Consider the following 20401-nt stretch of genomic DNA (forward strand, 5'->3'; position numbering starts at 1 on the left):
CGGCGCCGCTGGTGCCGCTGCCGTCGGGGTCGGGGCCGCTGGCGCCCGCGGGCCGGCAGCAGCACTGCACGCAGGTGCGGACCCGGCGGCTGATGAAGGAGCTGCAGGACATCGCGCGGCTCAGCGACCGCTTCATCTCGGTGGAGCTGGTGGACGAGAGCCTCTTCGACTGGAACGTGAAGCTGCACCAGGTGGATAAGGACTCGGTGCTGTGGCAGGACATGAAGGAGACCAACACGGAGTACATCCTGCTCAACCTCACTTTCCCTGACAACTTCCCCTTCTCACCGCCCTTCATGAGGGTGCTCAGCCCCCGCCTGGAGAACGGCTATGTCTTGGACGGCGGAGCCATCTGCATGGAGCTGCTCACCCCCCGCGGCTGGTCCAGTGCCTACACCGTGGAGGCCGTCATGAGGCAGTTTGCGGCCAGCTTGGTCAAGGGGCAGGTAGGGCTTCGTGGGCTCTCCCACGCTGCGTGCGCGTGGTGGGTGTGCGTGGGGGTGTGTGCGTGCGCACGTGTTTGGATGGGAACCCCAAAGGGCGGTGGGTCAAGCCCTGCCTGTGGCTGACCTTGGCCAGGCCTGGGTGACAGGTCTCCCCCCGAGGGCCTGGTGTCACCGGTGGGAAGGAGGCAGGGACACACGTGTTTTGCTCTGGGGTCCCTTCTCAGGCAGGTGCAGCAGAGGTATGGGGCAGCTCGGAGGGGTGAGGCGTGTCCTCTGGCCTGTCTTTTGTCCCCATGCTTGGCTCTGCTGCGTGTGGCACCGAGACGTGGTGCCCGTTGCCCCCTGCCCCGAGGGGCACCTCCCTCACCCCAAAGCAGAAGGGGCTCTTCGGGCTCCAGTGGCATTGGGATCCGAGTCCTCCGCCTCCTGCCCTTCACCAGCTAGTCGGCCATGCTTGCTGCTCTCCAGCGTGAAGGGCTGCCACTGGCGTAGGACGCGACGCTGGAGCTGCTGCCCCCCGGTCTTTGTCTGGTGCTGCCCTGCATAGCATCCCTCAGGGGAGAAGGGGCGACCCCCGGGCTCCCGGATTTGGGCCTTGGCACGCAGGGCAGAGCTGTGGCACGGCGTTGCGCCTGGAACTGCTGCCCGAGCTGCCGGCAAAGTTGTACCAGTTTAAAATCTCCCTGCCTGAAAGGAACAAGTAATTTCGGGGATGCACTGCGGTTGCAGCAGCTAGACGGTTCCTGCCAGCTCTCCTCTCCAGAGGAGGTACCTGGTTCCCCTGGCAGAGGATCTCATCTGAGCTGAATCAATGCGTTTTATGCTTTTTTTTCTTTCTCTCCTGCAGAATATCCTTAGAAGAGAAGTATTTCATGAGCCGTTTTTAATAAATGGGTAAATATTGCTGGTGAAACTCATAGCCAGTCCTTTATGGTTATTGTGGGCAATATACACATGGCTGTGACAGGGTGATTTTCGTGTTCACTTCGTGAATGCCCTTGAAACCAGGGGACATGCACATCTCCGCGTCTGTCAGTAAATGATGCTAAGTAACTTCTTAAATACATATCTTGGCAAAGGGGGGGGGAGGAGGAGTAAATAATAACATGTTTTTCTTTTGCTTAAAAATGAGGTTACTCCTGTTTGCCTCTGTGGAACTGCTTGGATGAGCAGAAGTAAAGGCTTGGTTTCTTTTAAGACTGAAAATTAGTTTTGGTTATTTAATGGACTCTTTTGTAAGTGGCTTTTCCTCCTTTTTCTCTGTTTGATTTGGGCCTACTGCTCCTTTTTTTAATCAGGTAGTATTTTCCTCTGCACTTCATTTGAAGAGGTCAACTTCCCTAGGTCACCTTGGGGTACAAAAAACATCTACCAGAAAAAAAGAGCCTTAATTTACATTGAGCCTGGGGTATGTTGAAGTTCTTACTGCATCTCACTATTTGTTAACCCATCTCTTTTTATAGACATCATAGTTCTTGTTATTTTAAACAAGGATTTAGAAGGACAATGCTAGATTCTCTCAATTTTTTTAACAATTCAGCATCTTTCTGCAGTGTTGAATGTTGAATGCAAAAGGGTTAAATTAAGATTTACTGGGATCCTAAAATGGCTCAGTGAAGAAAAGCACTAAATTGTTTTATTAGTAATAAATATTAAGCTATGTAATCTGACAATTTTCTTCCCTAAACCACTGAAGAGGTTTCCAGAAAGTAGTAGTAATTTCTGATAGCAGAGGATGTTTCTGTATGCATCATTAATAAACACATTTAAAATGCAAGAGTTTCAATAACGTTCTTCCAGAAGTTTACGAAGTTAATTATGAAAAAAGAGAATGCATGGGCGATTAAAAAAAAAAAAGGGCAGAATAAATTGCTGCCAGTAACTTAGTAGTGAAATAGGTGTAACGTGCACCGTTCAACCTCTTGGCTCGTTCATTCCAAGTGGGAAGGTTGATAGGTAATACTGACAATAAATGTAATTTCTGGGTTACAGAGCCTGTGACAGGTTGTCAGCCTGTCATCATAGCCGGGCTCCGCGTCATGGGAGCCACGTTTCTGTAATCGCACTCCCCCCGTTATGTAATCTCGACTCCATTGCATAATAGGGCTCAAAATACGACAGGCGCTCCCCTATCCCCATTTCATTTCTCAGTTTACAGGTAATCTACTTTTGACCATATTTTTTTGAAAATGAAAATAGAGCCGCCGAAACGTTGAGAGCCGAGGCGCTGCATTTCCAGCTGCAGGGCTGGTTTTGGGCAGCTCTCGCCGTGCGGAAGGTAATCTTGGTGCCTGCAAGGAGCTGGCCTGAACAAATAGCGATGGCTTACACCAGGTTAATTGTGTAATTCCTGTAAGCAGCATGCACCCTGCAATAGCACAAAATAGTCAGCATGCTTGCTATTAATCAGAAAGGCTGGAAGGGTGAGGTCCGTTCTCCGCCGCCCCAGAACGACCCTGCACAAGCAAATGGCAGCAGCCATGAGGCCAAGCGGGAGATGGGGCGCTGCTAGCGCCAGTCAGTAAATGGGACCTTCCAGGGACGTGTCGCCAGTCCGCGGCACCGTGATTTAGCCTGAAGTCATTGTGAAAACTGGAGCTGGTGACGCATCGAACGTGCGCGTCGGTGGCGCGGGCGCTGGCATGAGTAGGCAGGACCGAACTTCCCGCTGGCGTACGTTCCTCCTCTTGGTGATTTGCGTGATAAAACCAAGGTGGCTGATTTCATTCAGCGTTTCTCATCGGTCCTGTTTTGCTGAGCTAACTGTAATGCTGCTGTTCTCTGCCGGTTCTTCGGAGAGAAACGCAGCGCTTCTCAGTTGTGTTATTTTGTCAGAGCTAATAGTGACCTATGAACATATGTAACCTTCTTTTTTTGACAAAGTGATCAAAAAGCAGATGGAACCAACACTGAAAATACATTTTTGGGCAGTCATGATTCTTGACAAATTCAGATTTTTTTTTAATGGATTTCACAGGCATTTTAGCAGAGTAAAAGAAAAATTGAGAGAAGTCATTCTGACATCTCACAGGTGAAACATTTCACTCAGGAGTTATGTCCGTAAGGAGATGTAAATGCGCAACGCAGAAATTAAGAGGTAGGACTTTTCCGTTACTTTTCAGCATTGCCCTCATATGTGGGGAAGCCTGGGTCCAGGTTCCCAAACCTGAGCGTGTCTCCCAGGGGCTGGATTTTAAAGCAGGGTGGCTGTTTCTCCCGATTTCACCAAGCAGGAACCATATGCCTCAGGTGACCTTGCTTGAGGGAAGTCCTACCTTATAGGACCTATACCCTTGCTTCCACGAATCTAGTATTGGATTTTTAGGTATTTTTTGTCTGGAAAACAAAATGTTTAAAATAGAAGAGAGACAATTTCTGTTTGAATGAAATGATTCAACAGTCCCAAACTATGCTTTTTTTCTTTTTCTTTTTTTTTTTTTCAGTTTTCAAGGGAAAAAAAAAGTTAATTAACAAACAAGTTGGGGTTTGTTTGGTCAGTTGCTTCAGCTATTCAGCTGAGAAAATCAATTATTCACACAGCTCTAGTCAGTATCTTGAGGGGAATTCTCAGTACATCAAAGGCCTAAGACTGTTTATCTGTCTGGGATCCGGAGTCCTATTTTAAAAAATCTGGTGTTGTCCTTAACTCAACGGTAGCCTTGGTTTTAAGGGGATGACTTTGTACTTGCTTCTTGCACAGTCAGCTGCTCGCTGGCTCCCGTCATCGTGGGCAAAAGCTCGAAATGGTAGCCGTGAGCTGCTGCAGCGCTACTGGTTGTTTGTTGTCCTGGGGGCAACCGTTCAACGTGCCTGTCTGGGCAGAGCATCCCATGTCTGTCTGTCTGCCCAGGCTGTGGAAGTGGCCTGCTGAGCGTTACTCCTCCTTAGCAGCACCCTTTAAAATGGTTTATTGATGATTTAAGCGAGAGATTTAAAAATGAGTCTCTTGCTCTCCACTTCCTGGTAACGGTGCCGTTGTTGCAATAATATTAATTAATGGAAGGAAGGAAGGGGGAGCAGTGCCGGTCGTAGGAGGGTGATGAAGCAGTGGGAGGTTCATCGTGGCTCTCCGTGAGTAAGGCACACGGCTGAGGCCAGCGCCTGTGTTTTGGGGAGGAGTCATCTCTCTCATTTGAAAACATGGTGGATGATATGGTCCCAAATGAAAAGGAGCAGAGTTTGTCCAAAAGTGGCAGAGGACTTTGTGTCCTCTGATAGACATGTTGTTTCTCACTGGAGAGGAATGATTTGACACCGGTTTGGTTGAAAAGAGGACAAAGCTATGTATGCCAATGTCCAAATAAAGCATCAGGAATGGTTTTTTTTTGAGAACAACTAATGCAGCTGCACCTGATGCCCTGAGGACTTTGGGCTTAAGCTTGCACTGGTGCTTACCAGTAGCTGCCTTGTCCTCCTTTTTATGAGTCCCTTGTTCTCTCCCTGGAGGCTGTGGACAGGACTGCTGGCCAAAGGCAGCTTGTCAGGTAACTGGCGACTCTGCAGATGATGTCATGGAAGAAGTTCTTTGTTTTGAGGAAAATACTCCCTTATTCTTCCAGTGAATAGAAAAAGCGTAAACATCTTGTCAGGACATACTAAAATAGGAACAGGGACCCCATAGTTACGGGCGTTCTTGCTGTAACTATGTTCAGCTGTAATGCTGCTGTATAATGATTTAAATCAAAATCAAAATATAATTTGTAATTAAGATTTAATTTTCTATTGGAAAATTTCCTGAATTCAAATAACAGTTGTTGGTATATAGTACTTGCATCCCTTGTAATGTTAGAAATACCTCAGTGGAATCCTGTTTGTTTGCTTCAAGAGGTATGTACCTTGAATGACTGTTGGACTGATTTATCTTTCCATTTTAAAAATATGAGTATCCCAGCTGACTTCTACCAGACTGAAGCAGGAGAAATGGTCTTATTTTATGAAAAACAGATACAGAAGGTAGCTGTTAATCATAGTCTAAATTACTCCTCCTTCATCCTTTCAAACAAAAGCATGAGTGAGCAGATAGCAGATGGGACTTGCATGGTGTCCAGGAGGTCAGCAGACTCCAGGTCTTTCAAATATGTATAGCAGAAATTAATTGCAAATCCATGGGTTTTCATACTCCAGATGCTGGGTTTGAGGACTATAGCCATGAATAAATCAGCTAATCTCAAAGGCTGCAGAAATGTATAGAGAACACAGTGGTCTCTAAATTATTTGGAGCCATTGTATCGTATTAGGGCCTTAAAAAATAAAACTGGCTTGCTTTTTGCTTTCTATTAGTAGCTCGGGCAAATGATGCCAGTTATCACCAAGAGAAGAAATGTTGCTTTAAGTCCATGGTTGAAAAACACATTGACTCACATACAAAGATAACAGAGGAGACAAAGAATGTGTTACAGGGCTTGTTCCCCATGAACAGGTATAAATGCTGGGCCAAAGAGGTAACAGAATATTGTTTAGCTACAGAGGAAAATCAGATATATTGGCCTTCTAAGATGTCTTTTTTATTGCAATTGAGAAAAGTAGGATTTTCAAGATGAAGTTTTACGTGGCACCTTATACATTTGCTATGTTGAGATGCTGGGATTGATGAATGGGCTGGAAAAAATATTGTTCATATGTACTCTGGTATAGTGCTGTTCTGACTATCCACTATTATTATGCAAATGTATTCTGCTGAGAGGAATGAAGACACAGGGATTCCAACTCACTGAAGTAGGAGACTGTTTTAATGCTTTGAAAAAGCAGGGCGAACATAATCTCCATTTTACCTCTTCAAAGCATAAAAAGGAAAATTTTAAAATACTTTCAGCTATCATCCTTAGTGTTAAAATAGTCATCAAATAAGTTAAATCACTAAATTGAAACAAACCGCTTATTTTAAAACATGGTTTTATGGCAGGTAGAACTAATTATTTCTGGCAATACTTGGCTGATTTCCTAAATAAGAATTTAAAAGAATTGCCACTTTGGATCGTAAGAAAATTGACTTTGCTCAAAAGAGCAAGATTCTTCTTTCCTGAATTATAAACAAAGTCCTTATTTTCTTCAGTGGAAGTGTTCAGATAGAGAACTGTGTAGCATTTGGGTGTTTTGTCAGATACTTTGTTGAAGAACTGTGTTTTTTCAAGTGCAGAAAGCCTAGTCCCAAGGGGTGACTTTGTGTCCTCTTGGAGGAGTAACCTAAATAACCCACTTTCTATTGTGAGGAAGATTTACTCTTCCTCATACAGGCTAGCCTTACAAATATGCAGATTTCCTAACATCTACACAATGCACTGGGATTTCCATGCATGACCGGAGACTTCCAGATCGAGGATTTGTAACTCCACAGTAATTCTGGTTCTCATATCATGGGAGCCTTATTGCCAGGCATGATTCAAGGCATGTCCCCTGACTGGGCATCTGCTCTCACAAAGTGGGACATTGGTTAAGTAATGTAATATTAGCTGTGTCTCTTTTTTCCATCTAAGCTCCTTTGGGCTGATGAGAGTCAGTGAAAATCTCATCTTTTCCTTGATGTATTCAGTCCTTCACATGCCATTTCCAGTTTACAAGTTATCTTCTCCTGTAACTGTCAAAAAAGGTAACACTGACACTAGGCATGAGGGGAGATGGGAGGATGAAAGGATTGCCAGGTGCAATTACTCTGCTATTAAACAGGGAGAACTTCAGGGGGTGCGGTGATTATGTTGTCTGAATGGCTCAAAATATGTCTTAAATTTAACGTGCGCAGGATCCAGTTGTTTCGCTTGTAAGTGGAATACCAGGTTTCTGTTGAATATCATTGTGTTTTTGAAAAGCGTGTGGCTTGGGGCTGGTCTGAATCATACTCCACGCAGTCATTTCTAGAGGGTGCTAGGCACTCCGCAGTGTTGGTCTTTAACTCTGGCTGGGCACAGCGGTAATTGAGTAGATCCTGGAAGTTGCAGGACAAGCTGCATGGGAAGGACATGGTACTGTCACCTAACCTGGCTGGCTGTGAAACCAGCACTGCGCTGGGAATTGAAAGAGCGTAAACTAGGGAGAAGTGTAGGTGTGCTTTGACGAAAATGAATTTGCAGTCCCTACTGGTCTGCACGGAACAAGTAAATGGGCACCACACCTAGGACATTCAGGTGATTCCTCTTCTGAAAGAGGATCAAGGTGCCAGTCTGATTTGCCCCATTCCAGTTAAAAGTCAAACTGAGGAGTGGTATATCAAGTGTGCCTGTCATCAGCCACGTGTGGCAGATGCATGCCTGCCTTGTGCACGTGCAGAGTCTGTCTTGGAAAATGTCTTTTTATCTGCTTTGTGATTTTGTGTGTGTTGTTAAAATCAATGATCCTCATTGATTTAATCCTATTCTGCGCAGGCTCTCCAAAACCCCTGGAACCTCTGCTGTGACTCCTTGATAGAGTTACAAGTCAGTCACAATCCCAAATCTGCATGCAAAGACGAGTGGAAATAAACCGGAGGAAGAAAGAGTAAGCCTGCGTTATGAAATGTCCTGGAGCTCAGATGCTTCTCATAGTCAAGCTTTATGAGCTGTGGAATGACTAGATATTTCTCCTGTTTCTAGGTTTGTGTTACAAATGGTAACAAAACCCCAGCTGCAGTAAGAAACGTAGGGCTTATTTCCATTACATGTGCCCATAAAAAACCTAAAGCATCACAAAGCAGAGGAAATTGATGCTACTAATTTTTCAAAGTTTCTATGAATTTCTATAAATGTCAAATTTTCTATAAATTTGACAAGATTATTTCTATTAAAGTATACCTAGTATTGAAATGTTCTGTAATTATTGAGGGGAGGAGGATATTTCACAGTTAGAGCACTTAGGCTGAGCAGACCTGATCCAAGTTAGCTTCCAGGTTTTGCCACTGACTTCAGATACAGTCATGGCCAAGTCATATAACTTCACTGTATTCCTCTTCCCCACCTGTGAACTACAGATAATCCTCTTTCCAAAGGTCATTTGAGGATACATACTTAAAGCACTTGGAAGTGGAGACTATGAGTAGCTGTCCGCGTGCATCAGTATGAGACATATCGTAGTCAAGAGATTGAGACATTTGTGTGAATAGCAGGGGAAAAAGTGCATTGGCTTGTGACTTTAATCATACCGAATTTGCTCTTAAGTTGATTAAATGTTCCCAGATGTAGCCTGCTTGTTACTCCTGTTTGCTTTTTTAGCATGGTGAAACTTTGGCAAATGTGGAGACAGACATTGTTGTCTGGACTGTAGCTCCTTTGTCTCTACACTCTGTCGTAAAGGATGGTTTGCTTTGCTTTGGTGAGGTTTACACCCGTGGCTGTGTTTAACTTGGGTAACTTCAGGTTCCTGACGTGGAGGACCTGTGGGCTGATGCCAAGAGGGGCTGTCATGCTCCCAGCCTTTTTGCCTGGACTTGCCCTCAGGAACTCTGCTGGTACCTGATGCCACAGAGAGGTAGTCCAGGGAGCTCAGCAGGAGGCTGAAAGAGAAAATGTCCCTTTGTCATCTAGACTAAGATGGACAGGGACCATCTCTTTTGACAGAAGCCCACCATGTTGTAAGACAGCACCTTTGGCCCTGGATATGCTAGAGGCACCTTCCAAGAATGTGATGGGCTGCCAAAATTTTCTTGTTCTTTTGCCAATGTAGAGTTTGTCCCACCCAAAAAATGCAGGAAGGGAGTTTCTTAACCCTCATCTGTACTGAAATCACGCTGCTGACTCTGTGCTAACTTCCGGGAGAGGCAAGGAAGAGCAGCACAGTGTTCTGTAGCTGTCAAACAGGGATTGGGGCTGTAAGTGTTTGTCTCAGTCGAGAGCTACTTGCACCAGGCTGCACACAGACAAGTGAGCATTAGTAATTACTCAGCTGGAACACAGATTTCTTTTTCCTGGACAAAGAACAGTCACAATCCCAGAAGGAGCAATTTATAGGATGCTTTAAAGCCGGAACTTGCTGAGTTTTCACTTCTTTCTATGGATTATTTTTAAAAAGGAGACCAAAAAAGGCGTGGAAATACTGCTTCAGAAATTACACATTTGCAGGAAAACATCCTATTTTTAATTCACTTAGGCAGCAACATTGACAGTATTTGTCTGCATCATTTTTTATACTGCTTTGTTTTAGCTATAGCTAATAATTATATACAGTCCAATATAAATTGTGTGCAGTTTTTGAGACGTGATTAACTGTGCCTCATCAGTACATGAAGGAAAAAAATTATAAGCCGTGTAATTGGTAGGAGAGATTGTGTATATTGCACTCTAACAGTGATGTTGTGACACATTGGAATCATTGCACTGAGAGCATGATGGTAGCTCACTTTAGCATTGTTCTACTTTTGAATGCTTCTCTAAAGCCAGCGGAAATATTTTTCTCTGTCAACTTGTTTAAATATTCTAGAATAAGACTGGTTCAGGCTTAAGCACTGGATTCCTCTGTTACTTATCAGAAAAGATTTGAGTATGTTTGCATAGTATTTGGCTTTGAACAGTTGAGGCCCAAAGCCATTAGTGGCTGGCACGTTAGTGGAACGTGCTACGTACTGGAGACTCATAGTGTGCTCCAGCTCTTAAAAAATCCACAGTTTTTGCATCATCCATTGAGAAGCCTGGGACATCCAGACTTGGAAAATGGGCATATCTTTGTGTGTCTCCCTCCTGTCCTTGGAGGGATCACCACAGATGCAGCATGTGGCACAGTGACGTCTTACAGTCTTTTGTGTACTGCTCTAAACCTTTGATTGTTTTCTGTCTCTTGACATTTACCTAGAAGTGGGTCACTAGAGCCTGCTATAGAGATCTCTCGAGAGATGAAGGGAGAAAATTAAATTGTACCCATGCACCCTTATGCTGGCTTAAATGATGGGCCACGTTTAGCCCCATGTGTGGAAGGCAGATATGATTTGCCCTTGGAAGACCAACCTTGAGTTATTTGCATATCCAGGATTAATGAAAGGAATGCAGGGCTGCGGAGTTTGTGTTAAGACCAGTGCTAATAACGTGAAGGCTTGCCTGCTTCTGAGTCTATTAGCTGTGTACTGTTTGCAATGAATACAACTTTTTGTTAACCAGTCCAGGAAAGAAGTCTGGGTGTGCCTGAAGGGTTTGCTGTGGCATCTCAAGAGACGTGTAGCTCAGGAGCTTAAGCTGTTTCCAGAATAAACCTCAGTCCTGTAAGGGCTGATGTCTGCGCACAATAAATCTCTGTAAATTTGGGACCTAGTAATGCAGGGACTTGCATCAGGAGAGGACTGAGCACAACCTTGAGGGATTCAGGACCTGGCTAGGCAGTGCCACAGCTGACCTGTGTTGGCAGTTCAGCTCCAGGTATCTAAGTTGGACTTAGAGACCTCCACAGGTCCCTTCCAGCCAGCACTTCGGGGATTGTATGATCCTCTGAAAGGCCAGCCACCATTACGTAGTCCTGTCCTTCCAGGTAGTGCTAAAAGTGATACGACACCTGATGCTGTGTGCTATGCCAAAACTGTTGGGCTTTGGTCTGGGAGCTGCTATAGCTGGTTTGATGAGAGAGAGAAATCCCTTCATCACTGCCAAAGAAAACCCCTTGAGGCCATCCTGATTCTGGAAACACCAGAAGAAGCGTCAGGACTGTTTTTCATGACACACAGGCCAGACGAGGGCAGGTCCACGGCTGCAGTGGGACTGCAGGGCTAAAGAGCTTCAGGCTTCCTATTCGGGTATCTCCGTACAGAGCTTAGCTCTGTCTTCGGACCACTTCGTTACTCGGTGTTGTTGGGGAAGAAGAGATATGGCGCATTGCTGACAATGATACTGAAGGACTTTAAAAGAGCTACTAGATGTTGAGTTGAATACTTTTGAGGATGTGCTTCAGCGTCACACAGTGTTCTCAAGGAGAGCACATGCTGATGCGTTCATCATTGTGAAGAAACGTGGAGGCTACTGTGGCATCACCGAGAAGTAGAAAAGCTCCCAGATTTGCCTACAGTGGTCTGTAAATGTGGGTGCCAAATCACGTGCGAGGTTTACGTTGGGTCTTTGGCTGAATATGGCGGGAGGGAGCCATCCCTAGGTATGGCCAGGGTCCCGAGAAGGCTACTCACAGCAGACTCTGCTGGAGGAGGTCTTCCTCCTCGCAGTTCCCAGGGCTATAGACTGGATCCTTATCAGCTGTTTGTTCCAACTTATTAGTTTGGGCAAAGAGGAGGTGAGTGGCATGCAATTGCTCACTGTGCCACACAAACTGGGCGCAGTGAGAGCACAAGCGAGAGAGGAGGCTGAGTGCAGCACACGTTCCCCTGTGTTTCGGCACGGCTGTGTAAACCAGTTGGATGCTGCGGCATTACTTTCACCTTTCATATGTTTCTAGCTTGTTAAAATTGTATCTGGATAAGTACATGAAGTCACAGCAGATGGCAAAATCTGAAATGTTCTCTCCAACTCTTTATTTTAATTAGGTTTTCAATTATCCCTTTATGAAAAGCACTCTGTGAGTGTCTGAAAGTATTGCAAGTATTTAAATAAGCTCCTGGTGTGACTTCTCAGAGCGAAAGTCGACATTAGTATCTTTATGAAAGGCTTTCTTGGGTTTTCTCTGTTGGTTTTAATCTTCTGTGGAATGTTTTGATCTTGTTCAGCTATCAGTTTGGTATCTTTTCTTGATTTGGTACTGGACACATCAAATCATTGGCGTTGCAAATGATCTGTATTCCTTACGTGGCAGTAGTGATGTGGGTGGTTTAGAGATTGGTCAAAATGCAGTTGTGCGCAATTGAGCTATGGCCAGCACTGTATTTACGTACTGTATTTACCATATTTATCATATTTACAGAACGCAGCAGCTCATAGTCTCCTGACCAGAGTTAAAATGACTGCATGTTTAAGTAGCAGTCTGAAAATAAACCGTAGTCACATCTGGTAACAGTGCCTGTTATAATGTTTGGCACTTTCTTTTATAATTGCCTCCAAAATGCCATTTTTTTTAGTTAAACTTGGGAAGAGTTTTGTGGGAATGGCAAAAAGCTAAAAATCATTAAGACAGTAGATACCACCCAAGTATAGACCCCAAAGCATCCGAACAGTGTCGACTGAAATTCCACCCTTCTTTCTTTTTACCTCAGGTTTACTTGAGGCACCAACAAGGGAAAATTTCAGTCCACAAGGTTAAATTTTATCCAAATTATAAACACCTGGCAGGATATTGGTTAATAAGAGACAGTGCTAACCATGCCACCCATAGTTTCTGTATAAACATAGAAATGCACGGACTACAGTGGGGTAGAATTCACTGGTCTTTGATGATGCAGTTTATATACAACCTGCAGATGGTACCAGAATGCGTTTTAGAAGTGGATTTAATGATCTGTTACATTAATAACAAAGAAGTATGAGAATAAACTCATGGAACGATGCTCATTTCATCTGCTGTGGCTCCAGTAACATTTTAGATGATTTGATGATATTCGCTGCATTACTGCAACACCAATGAATTCTTACTTTCCTTGTTTGAAAGCAGTATGCAGCTGACACTGAACATGAGCAATAGCTGTTCTCAATGCAAAGATCCTATTTCTAGGTACAGATTAGTATTAATACTTTGATGAAGCTGGGAAAGACATGGATCGTACTGTGCTAGGTGCTACGCACACCATTCAGAAAAGTATCGAAGCATTAAATGATAAAAAATAATATGTATAAGACAAGAGATGGCAAATGGACCTAATCCAGAAATTAAGTACTAGAGTAAGTTTATATATTACTTTCAAAAGTATTTCATTGGTGAGATTTTGAGGACAGCATTTTCTGTGCTGATTTCATCTTCTGTTGCACTTTGCTTTATCCTTTCCTATGTTTCTCTAAGTATGCTTCCAACAAAAGCTCAGATTAGGAAGAAAATACAGAACATGTTTTGTAACAACAAAAATACTTCTGCAGGATGTGTAAGGTAATTAGTCAATGAGATTTTAAAAATATGTTACCCAGTTTTATTTAATTATTCCTTTTGTCACAACTAAAAAGGAACATTTTCTAAGAGAATTTATTGGTGGGGTTAAATTGAGTACCATTCAGGTCATCCTTATTTGGGAACTATTAATTGCCAAATTAGTATCAGGATGGGGAAGGTGTCTTGCTGTTTAGTCTATCAAGAGGTATTTAAAGAAGAAATACATTGCTAGTCTGTAAATGGCGACCAGGGAGAAAGGCGAGGAAAAGCATCGAAAGATAAAATAGCTATTTTTCTGAAAACCAAGTGGGTATAAATTGGCTGTGAATAAATCGAGGTGGGATTTAGAGGCTGTTCCTAATCTTTAGTTAAGGTAGGCTCTGAAAGAGAAGTCAAACTGCACAGAAAAACCACTTACTAAAACAGGAGTAGGAAACAGCTTTTTTATCTCATGTGTCCATAGTTTTGTTATAATAGGAGTGGCGCTGAACACAGAAGTGTTATCTGTGCAATATTGTGACAGCTTTCTAGACTGAAATTATTTGTCCACACTGCAGACTAATCTTACTCATTTTAGTCTGTAAAAATAACTTTGATGCTCCGAGGACAGAGTTTATTTTCTTTTTTCACCTTTTTTTTTTTCTTCTTTTTTTCCCCTCCATATACGTGATTTTTTTCTCAGTATTTTTTGTTGCACACGATTACAAATGACAAATTTTTGCTTTAAATTCCAAATGGACAGTAAAATATGGGAGGCAAAAGATGCAGCCTGATGCATCATTTTGAGCAAAAGAAAGAAAAAATGAGAACACACTAACTTGGTTCTTAATGGCTGTAACACTGGAATATGGTATCTGCTTATCAAATACCATTTATTCTAAAAAAAGGCTTTCAGTGCAGTCTATCAAATAGTTATTAAAATTTAGACTTGTGACTTTAATAAACATCTATTTTGTGACAAATCCAATAGGCTTAAATACTTTAAAGGGTGTTATTGCTGTGGAGTGGAGTAAATCTGCAGCTGTATTTCTTTCTTGTGTCTCTGTTGGTCGGTAGTTGTCATGGACCAATGTGAAAAATAAGGAGAGCTATTAATAACTCAGTAAATGTCTCTGTTGCCGAACGAGGATTTGAAATTCTATACTGCTGTGCATTTAGAAGCAATATTTAATTACAAAGTAATAAAGATGCAGTATGTTTAAATGTGTATATTTTCGTTGATTATCAAACTTGCCATGAAGGGGTAATAAACAAATTAGAATTTTTTATGTAGGTTGGAAGCAAGTCGGTTTTAAGGTGCTCCTGCCTTTAAGCGATGCCAGCGCTGTTCATTTCTCACAGGTCAGATTAGAAAAAGAAGAATGGAGCGCGTTCTGTGGGATGGATGTAATTTTTAGTGACGTACTGCGTTCGCGATGGGGGGGGGAGATACGGGTAGCACGCAGAAATGCTCTGCTTTTACAATGGTTGTTGACTCCGTGATACTCACACCTGGGACTACAGTACAAGTCTGGTGTCAGAATTGGTGTGAAACCTCTTTCTGCCTCCCAGCCGTGAGCTGGTACCCCTTGCAGCAGCCTGCCTCCTTCTCCACCCCCAGCTGCTGGCCCTGTGGGGCCAGGGGGGGATGCTGGGGACCCCCTTCCTTTCCTGGGTCTGGAAGGGGTGCAGGGGATGCCCACAGAGCCCCAGGAGCCGGTGGGAAGCAGCGTCCCGCCGTGCCGAGGCGCCGTTTCTGGGGCACGTTGTCGTGCTCCTCGCTGTCCCAGCCAGCTTCGGGCTGAGCCCCTGACCTGGCGGGGTGGGCATGAGTGTCTGCACGCCAGGCGCGCCATGGTGGAGGTCCCTTCGCTCGTTTGCAGGGGTCCTGGCGCAGCAGGGAGGGCAGTGAGCCCTGCGGCACGGCGGCAGCACGCGGGGCAGCCTGCCAGCGCAGGGGCTCGCTGGGAAGAAATAGCCCTGCAGATGTCTGGGGTTTTTTGTTTTTTTTTTTCTTTACTGCATAGTATTTCTAACCATCTCTAATAATGCCTTTGTCTGCCCCAGTTTGGGAACTGCTTTCTGGTACCTGTAAGTGGATGCCTTTTGGCCTGACACGTTGAATAGTTAAGCTGTGGTTTCCAGCGGCATGTTCACATGATTAATGAAGGTTTTCTTTTTTGTTTGGTGCAGGGCCGTATCTGCAGAAAAGCTGGCAAATCAAAAAAGTCATTCAGTCGAAAGGAAGCTGAAGCAACGTTTAAGAGTTTGGTGAAGACCCATGAAAAATATGGGTGGGTCACCCCGCCCGTCTCTGATGGCTGATGTTACCAACCTGCACTTGACAAAAATGCTGAACAAAAGTACTGTGACATCTCCTCAGTGCTGTACACCGCCCATCCTTTTCTACTTCAGCTTCAGTTACATACCATGAATGTCAAGGAGATATCTAAGTTATTTATGAACAGATGTGTTTACAGAGGAAGAGAAAAAACAAAATGCTGTGTAGGATTATATTTCAAGACTGGAGAATGGTCATCATTGAAGTCACTTGAGCGGATGCTGAGATTGCGTCATTTGCCCCCATACAGCCCCCATTGTCTTCAGCTTCTTTCCATGACAGCAGCACCAAACAGTAGTACTGGAAAGTCTATCCATTACTGCTCAGTTCATTTAAATGTAAATGAAACAGTTAATATTTAATAGGGAAGCAGTGCATTGCAGGTACATGTTTGCTGTGCTGTTTATCTTTGTCTCCTAGCAGGTCAACATAACTTGAAGATTTGTCTTTATGTGGAACTGTGGTCTGCTGTGACTAAATTTAGACCTCATTTGTGCTCTATATATGACCTTTAATTCATAAATGAAACCAGAATTAAAATGCTGAAAGGTCCTAATGTTGAAAAATTATTAAGTGGAATCACCCAACCGGTTACAATGTGCTATCTATGCTGATATTGTGATGTGCTGTTCAGAAATAAACCAGTGCAGTTAGCTGAAGGTTAGGTGGTTTTTTTAAACACATCCACGCCAGGGCTTGGAGTGGTTGGTTGGTGGTAGCAGAACCATTATTAGCCTGCCGGTACCTTCTGCAGTAGCATGTGGCCTGTCAGTTCTTCAACATGGCAAAACAAACAAATGGAAATGGACAAAGCAACCTTAAAAATTATCTGCTTAATTTTAAAATGATATGCCAGTGACAGAGTAAAAATTTTCAAGTCAAATGGAACTTGATTTGTAAGATGATTTGCATGACTGGAATTTTCTTTTTTATTTTCACTCAATAGACATTGTATGTACTTAGAGCCCAGTATCTGAGAAAACCCGCTGATGTATATAAATGTCCTATTATTTAATCATTAAGGTTTAAGTTTTCTGGTAAACAAATTGAAAAAACTTTCTAAGGGACTCCATAAAAGCTGAAGGTAATGTTTAGAATGGTATAAGAAAAGCATTAAAAAATGTGGATTCCGAATAGAAAATCGTATTGGACACATGCTGAATAAAATCACCAGTATCATTTCTCTTGCCTCAGGAATTATATCATTTTGGCCAACTTTTGTATTCCAAGTAATAGGTTTTCTATTGTGAAATTCTAGGCACCTTATAGATACATCTGTTGTGGTGATATTTTAATTGAAAGCAGGACAGTATTGATTTTAAGACTAATTTGGAGGGGGAAAATGGTGTGTGAAAACACTTTCCATTATATGGCTAACACAAGACCAAATTGAAATGGTTGACCAGTTTCTGTTTGTATTACAGCAACAGTGGAAACTATACAGAGAGTTTGGGGGTTTGGAGTTTGATTTAAAACTACACACAGCAGAGAAGAACAAAAGAGTAACGAAGGACAATGGAGTTCAAACACAAGCGAAGAAGCAGCAGAGCAAATGTTCTTGCAGTACTGATGCAAAAACACTGCTCAGTTTATCTATAGATGCTTTGCCAGTGCAGCAGTTTGTCAGTTAGACAGAGAGAAAAATAATCAAAGCCTTCACCAAAATGGTTATGCAGGCCAGAGCCACTCAGGTTTGGGGACATAGCTGATTTCTTACACTTCTCATCTCCATCAGCTGCCTCTTCTCTTTGTGCTCTGACCGTTTGTGGTATATGTCTGGTGTGCCTTATCTCAGTTATAAAGGGCAATGCTTCATACCACAAATCTGCACAGACCTTGGTGTGATTTATCTCACCCTGCTTTATACCTGGAGACCGTGCTATAATCAGTATATATATATATATAGACTTTACCCCTAAAACTGTGTATCAGTTCTGTGCATCCAGCAGCAGAATGTGTCTTTTGATTGAGGAATAACATTTCAAGTAATTTATTTACTCAGTTTTATAAACATTTTTTTGCTATCCATTATGAAAGAGGAAACTAGTATGTTAGGCATCAAATAATTTGCAATCCCTAGTGGGACTCCCTGAGAACAGCTAGAGGGATCTAGCACTGGAAAGCATGAGGTTTGTTATTTCCCTTCAGAAAAGCTCTTCCCTCATCAGCACAGTAAAATTACGTTAAAAGCAGTGTGAAGGTGTGGTAAGTCTTTTGGGGGGATTATTTCATTTTCTGCTGTTTTTTTAACCTGTCTCTTTTTTCTGTCAGTGGGTTATTTTAAATCTTCCCGAGAACCATATCTTTAATATTTAATTAAAGGGTTAGCTAAAAGGAACGTAGTGGGTGGATTGCTACCACTTCCCTCAAACCTACTTATTATGTGTCTTCTTAAGTGTGCTTTAAATAGTTAGAGCAAACATCATTGCTAAAAATCACAGTTACTTTCTGGCTGTAGGAGGTTCTCTGTATCACTCAGAGTCTTGGAGCAGTAGGAGAGGCAAATCAAAAACTGTGGAGTGCTTTGAAGCTGTAGCAGAAGGCAAGCAGAGTGCATGTGATGAGCTACAGCAACAAATTGTGCAAGGAAGAAAGAAGGAAAGTACACTGCATGAACTAGGGCAGGATGGCATTCCTGCCGCACCAAAAATAAGACTGCTCCTATTGAAGAGAGGATGGCTTATAGCAGGAGCAGCCTGTGCTGGGGGAGATGCAGGAAAAAGGGGACAGCAGGGAACGCAGAAGCATTATGCTTCTGACCAGGGAGGAAGGGAGATGGCTAGGAATGTAGTTAATTAAGAGGTTTAGAAAGAGGGTTGATCTATTTTAGGGAAAATTAGTTCATGGGTTTTGTCTAGCTGTCTGCTAGGCAGGTTCCACTTTCTCTGCAACAGATAAATTGGGAAAGGAAAGGTGTGCGAGAGGAAGAAAGAGAGCAAGACCTGAGAGAGAGAAGTATGGGCTGAGGAGGATATAACTGGGCAGCTAAAACACGGGATAAAAAAAGCCTAATGCTGGAAGGGTGTAAAATGAGGGCTGAAGGGAAAACAGCACAGCACAGTACCAGAAAAAGCAACAAGGAGGGCTGAGGGACAGCAGTTTTGGTGGGACCTACTGCAGGAGCTGATTGCAGAGCTGCTCCAGGGGCCTGTCTGTTGAGGGAGCTTCAGTGAAAAAGATCCTATAATGTCCTTTTTGTCTGTATCCTAGAAAGTGGTACGTACTTCCTCCTTGTTCTGTCCTCCTGGCAGCTGAGAAGGGTGTGAAGATTCGGAGCTGTGGTGTGGAACTCAAATCAGGCTGTCCCCTCACTTCTCTGACTGAGAAATAAAGCCAAGTGTCATTCCCAGGTCCTAAACTTGAGGAGGCCAAAATCAAAATAGATTGGCCAGTTGTCTTCTTTGTCAAAGTTCCTCCATATCAAAGAAGTGGGAGGATTTTTTTTTTGCAGACAGTAAACATCAATATTCCCCCTTTATCCAGTCAAAAATCTCCTCAGGACTTCTTGTAAAATTAGCAGTCAGCACAGGTCCTCCAGCTCTCATTAGACCCCTTTTATCAGGGATATTATTTTCCATCTGCTTTCCCCAGAACAGATGATTAATTTGAAACTAGCATCTGGGGAGGTGTGAAGTTGTATTAGAAAGTTAATTCCTGGCTTTTTTAGATGCCCCTTTGGAAGTCCTTCTCCAAGACTGAAAAAGCTACTTGACTGAATGCGGGCCTTGAATGAAGAAAGCTTATGATAAAGGAAGAAAGCTGTCTCTGAATACCTAAACACTGAAAGATCTCCACAAAGAACAGAGCTGATGATTTATATGGGAATGTATTTCTGTGTCATTAGAAATTGGTCCTAAAAGTTCAACAATCAAAAACTCCGCAGTCAAAGACCTCTTGAACTTGCCTTCTTTTGTTTCCCAAAGGCAGTGTGTCTCCTTCATTCCAGCCTAAACTTCAGTACCATGTCCAAAGAAAAAGTTATGGTCTGTTTATTTGGTGCTGTGACACTGTATTATATAAAAAAAGACTCACTTCATTCTCCTTGTCCAAAGCAGTACATAAGATCCTAAAATGGAGCTTTTTGCATAAATAGCAGGGTTGGGACAAAGCCTGCCTAGTATAACAAACACACATGATGTGATTGTAATATATATACTTTTAGAAAACTCATTTAGAAAGACATTCAGAGTGGCAGCTGACAAGCAGTGATTGCTGTGATGGCCAGTGCTCTGAAGTGTGTGTACTTGCCATTCCACAGGAACTTGGAGTAAAAAGAATTCTCTTCCTGATAGGCTGACTATACAGAGAAAATACTGTAGGACTAACTGGCATTTGGGATTTAAATCTCAGGGTTTTCTTTGCCACATTTTACTCTTTTATTTTGTCAGGATTTTCAGGCACAGGCATGGAGCCATAGTGTCTTCGTTTTACACTAGCGTTATGGCCAGCGTGGTTATTTACATGACTCCAATGAGGTGGTTGATGACGAACGCACTTCTTGTTGATGAAGTTTCTAGAGGATAACTGTCTTCCAGCTGAATGCCTGGGTGTGGAGCTTGGCTGATGTACTGAGGACATACTTTTTAGCATTAGATGGGCAGATGCGATGCATGCTTAGGCATCTGAAAGCTTAGCTGAAATTACATGGGGAAGCATTTGCACAGAGTCAGTGTGAAAGGTTTGTCTCTTCCATGCAATAGGTAACTTCTGCTGAACTACGATGAACTACATG

At 43.1% G+C, this 20401-nt stretch overlaps 1 protein-coding gene across 1 annotated transcript; it reads left to right on the top strand.

Moving 5' to 3' along the window:
* Positions 1–6: 6 nt before the first annotated feature.
* On the top strand, positions 7–16852 carry UBE2QL1 (ubiquitin-conjugating enzyme E2Q family-like 1). The gene is made up of 2 exons (XM_010571419.1): positions 7–446; positions 15522–16852. Exons 1-2 carry the CDS (start codon positions 93–95, stop codon positions 15651–15653), a joined length of 486 nt encoding a protein of 161 aa, XP_010569721.1. The 5' UTR covers positions 7–92; the 3' UTR covers positions 15654–16852.
* The last annotated feature ends 3549 nt before the right edge of the window (positions 16853–20401 follow it).

Source organism: Haliaeetus leucocephalus, unplaced genomic scaffold, assembly GCF_000737465.1.
Source record: "Haliaeetus leucocephalus isolate CR32 unplaced genomic scaffold, Haliaeetus_leucocephalus-4.0 Scaffold328, whole genome shotgun sequence".
NCBI lineage: Eukaryota > Metazoa > Chordata > Aves > Accipitriformes > Accipitridae > Haliaeetus > Haliaeetus leucocephalus.

What these genes read in the sequence shown, in the direction of transcription:
- UBE2QL1 (XM_010571419.1), top strand. Translation starts at nt 93, where the DNA reads ATGAAGGAGCTGCAGGACATCGCGCGGCTCAGCGACCGCTTCATCTCG. An exon ending in CCAGCTTGGTCAAGGGGCAG is followed by an intron (nt 447 to 15,521) that starts GTAGGGCTTCGT and finishes TGTTTGGTGCAG; the next exon opens with GGCCGTATCTGCAGAAAAGC.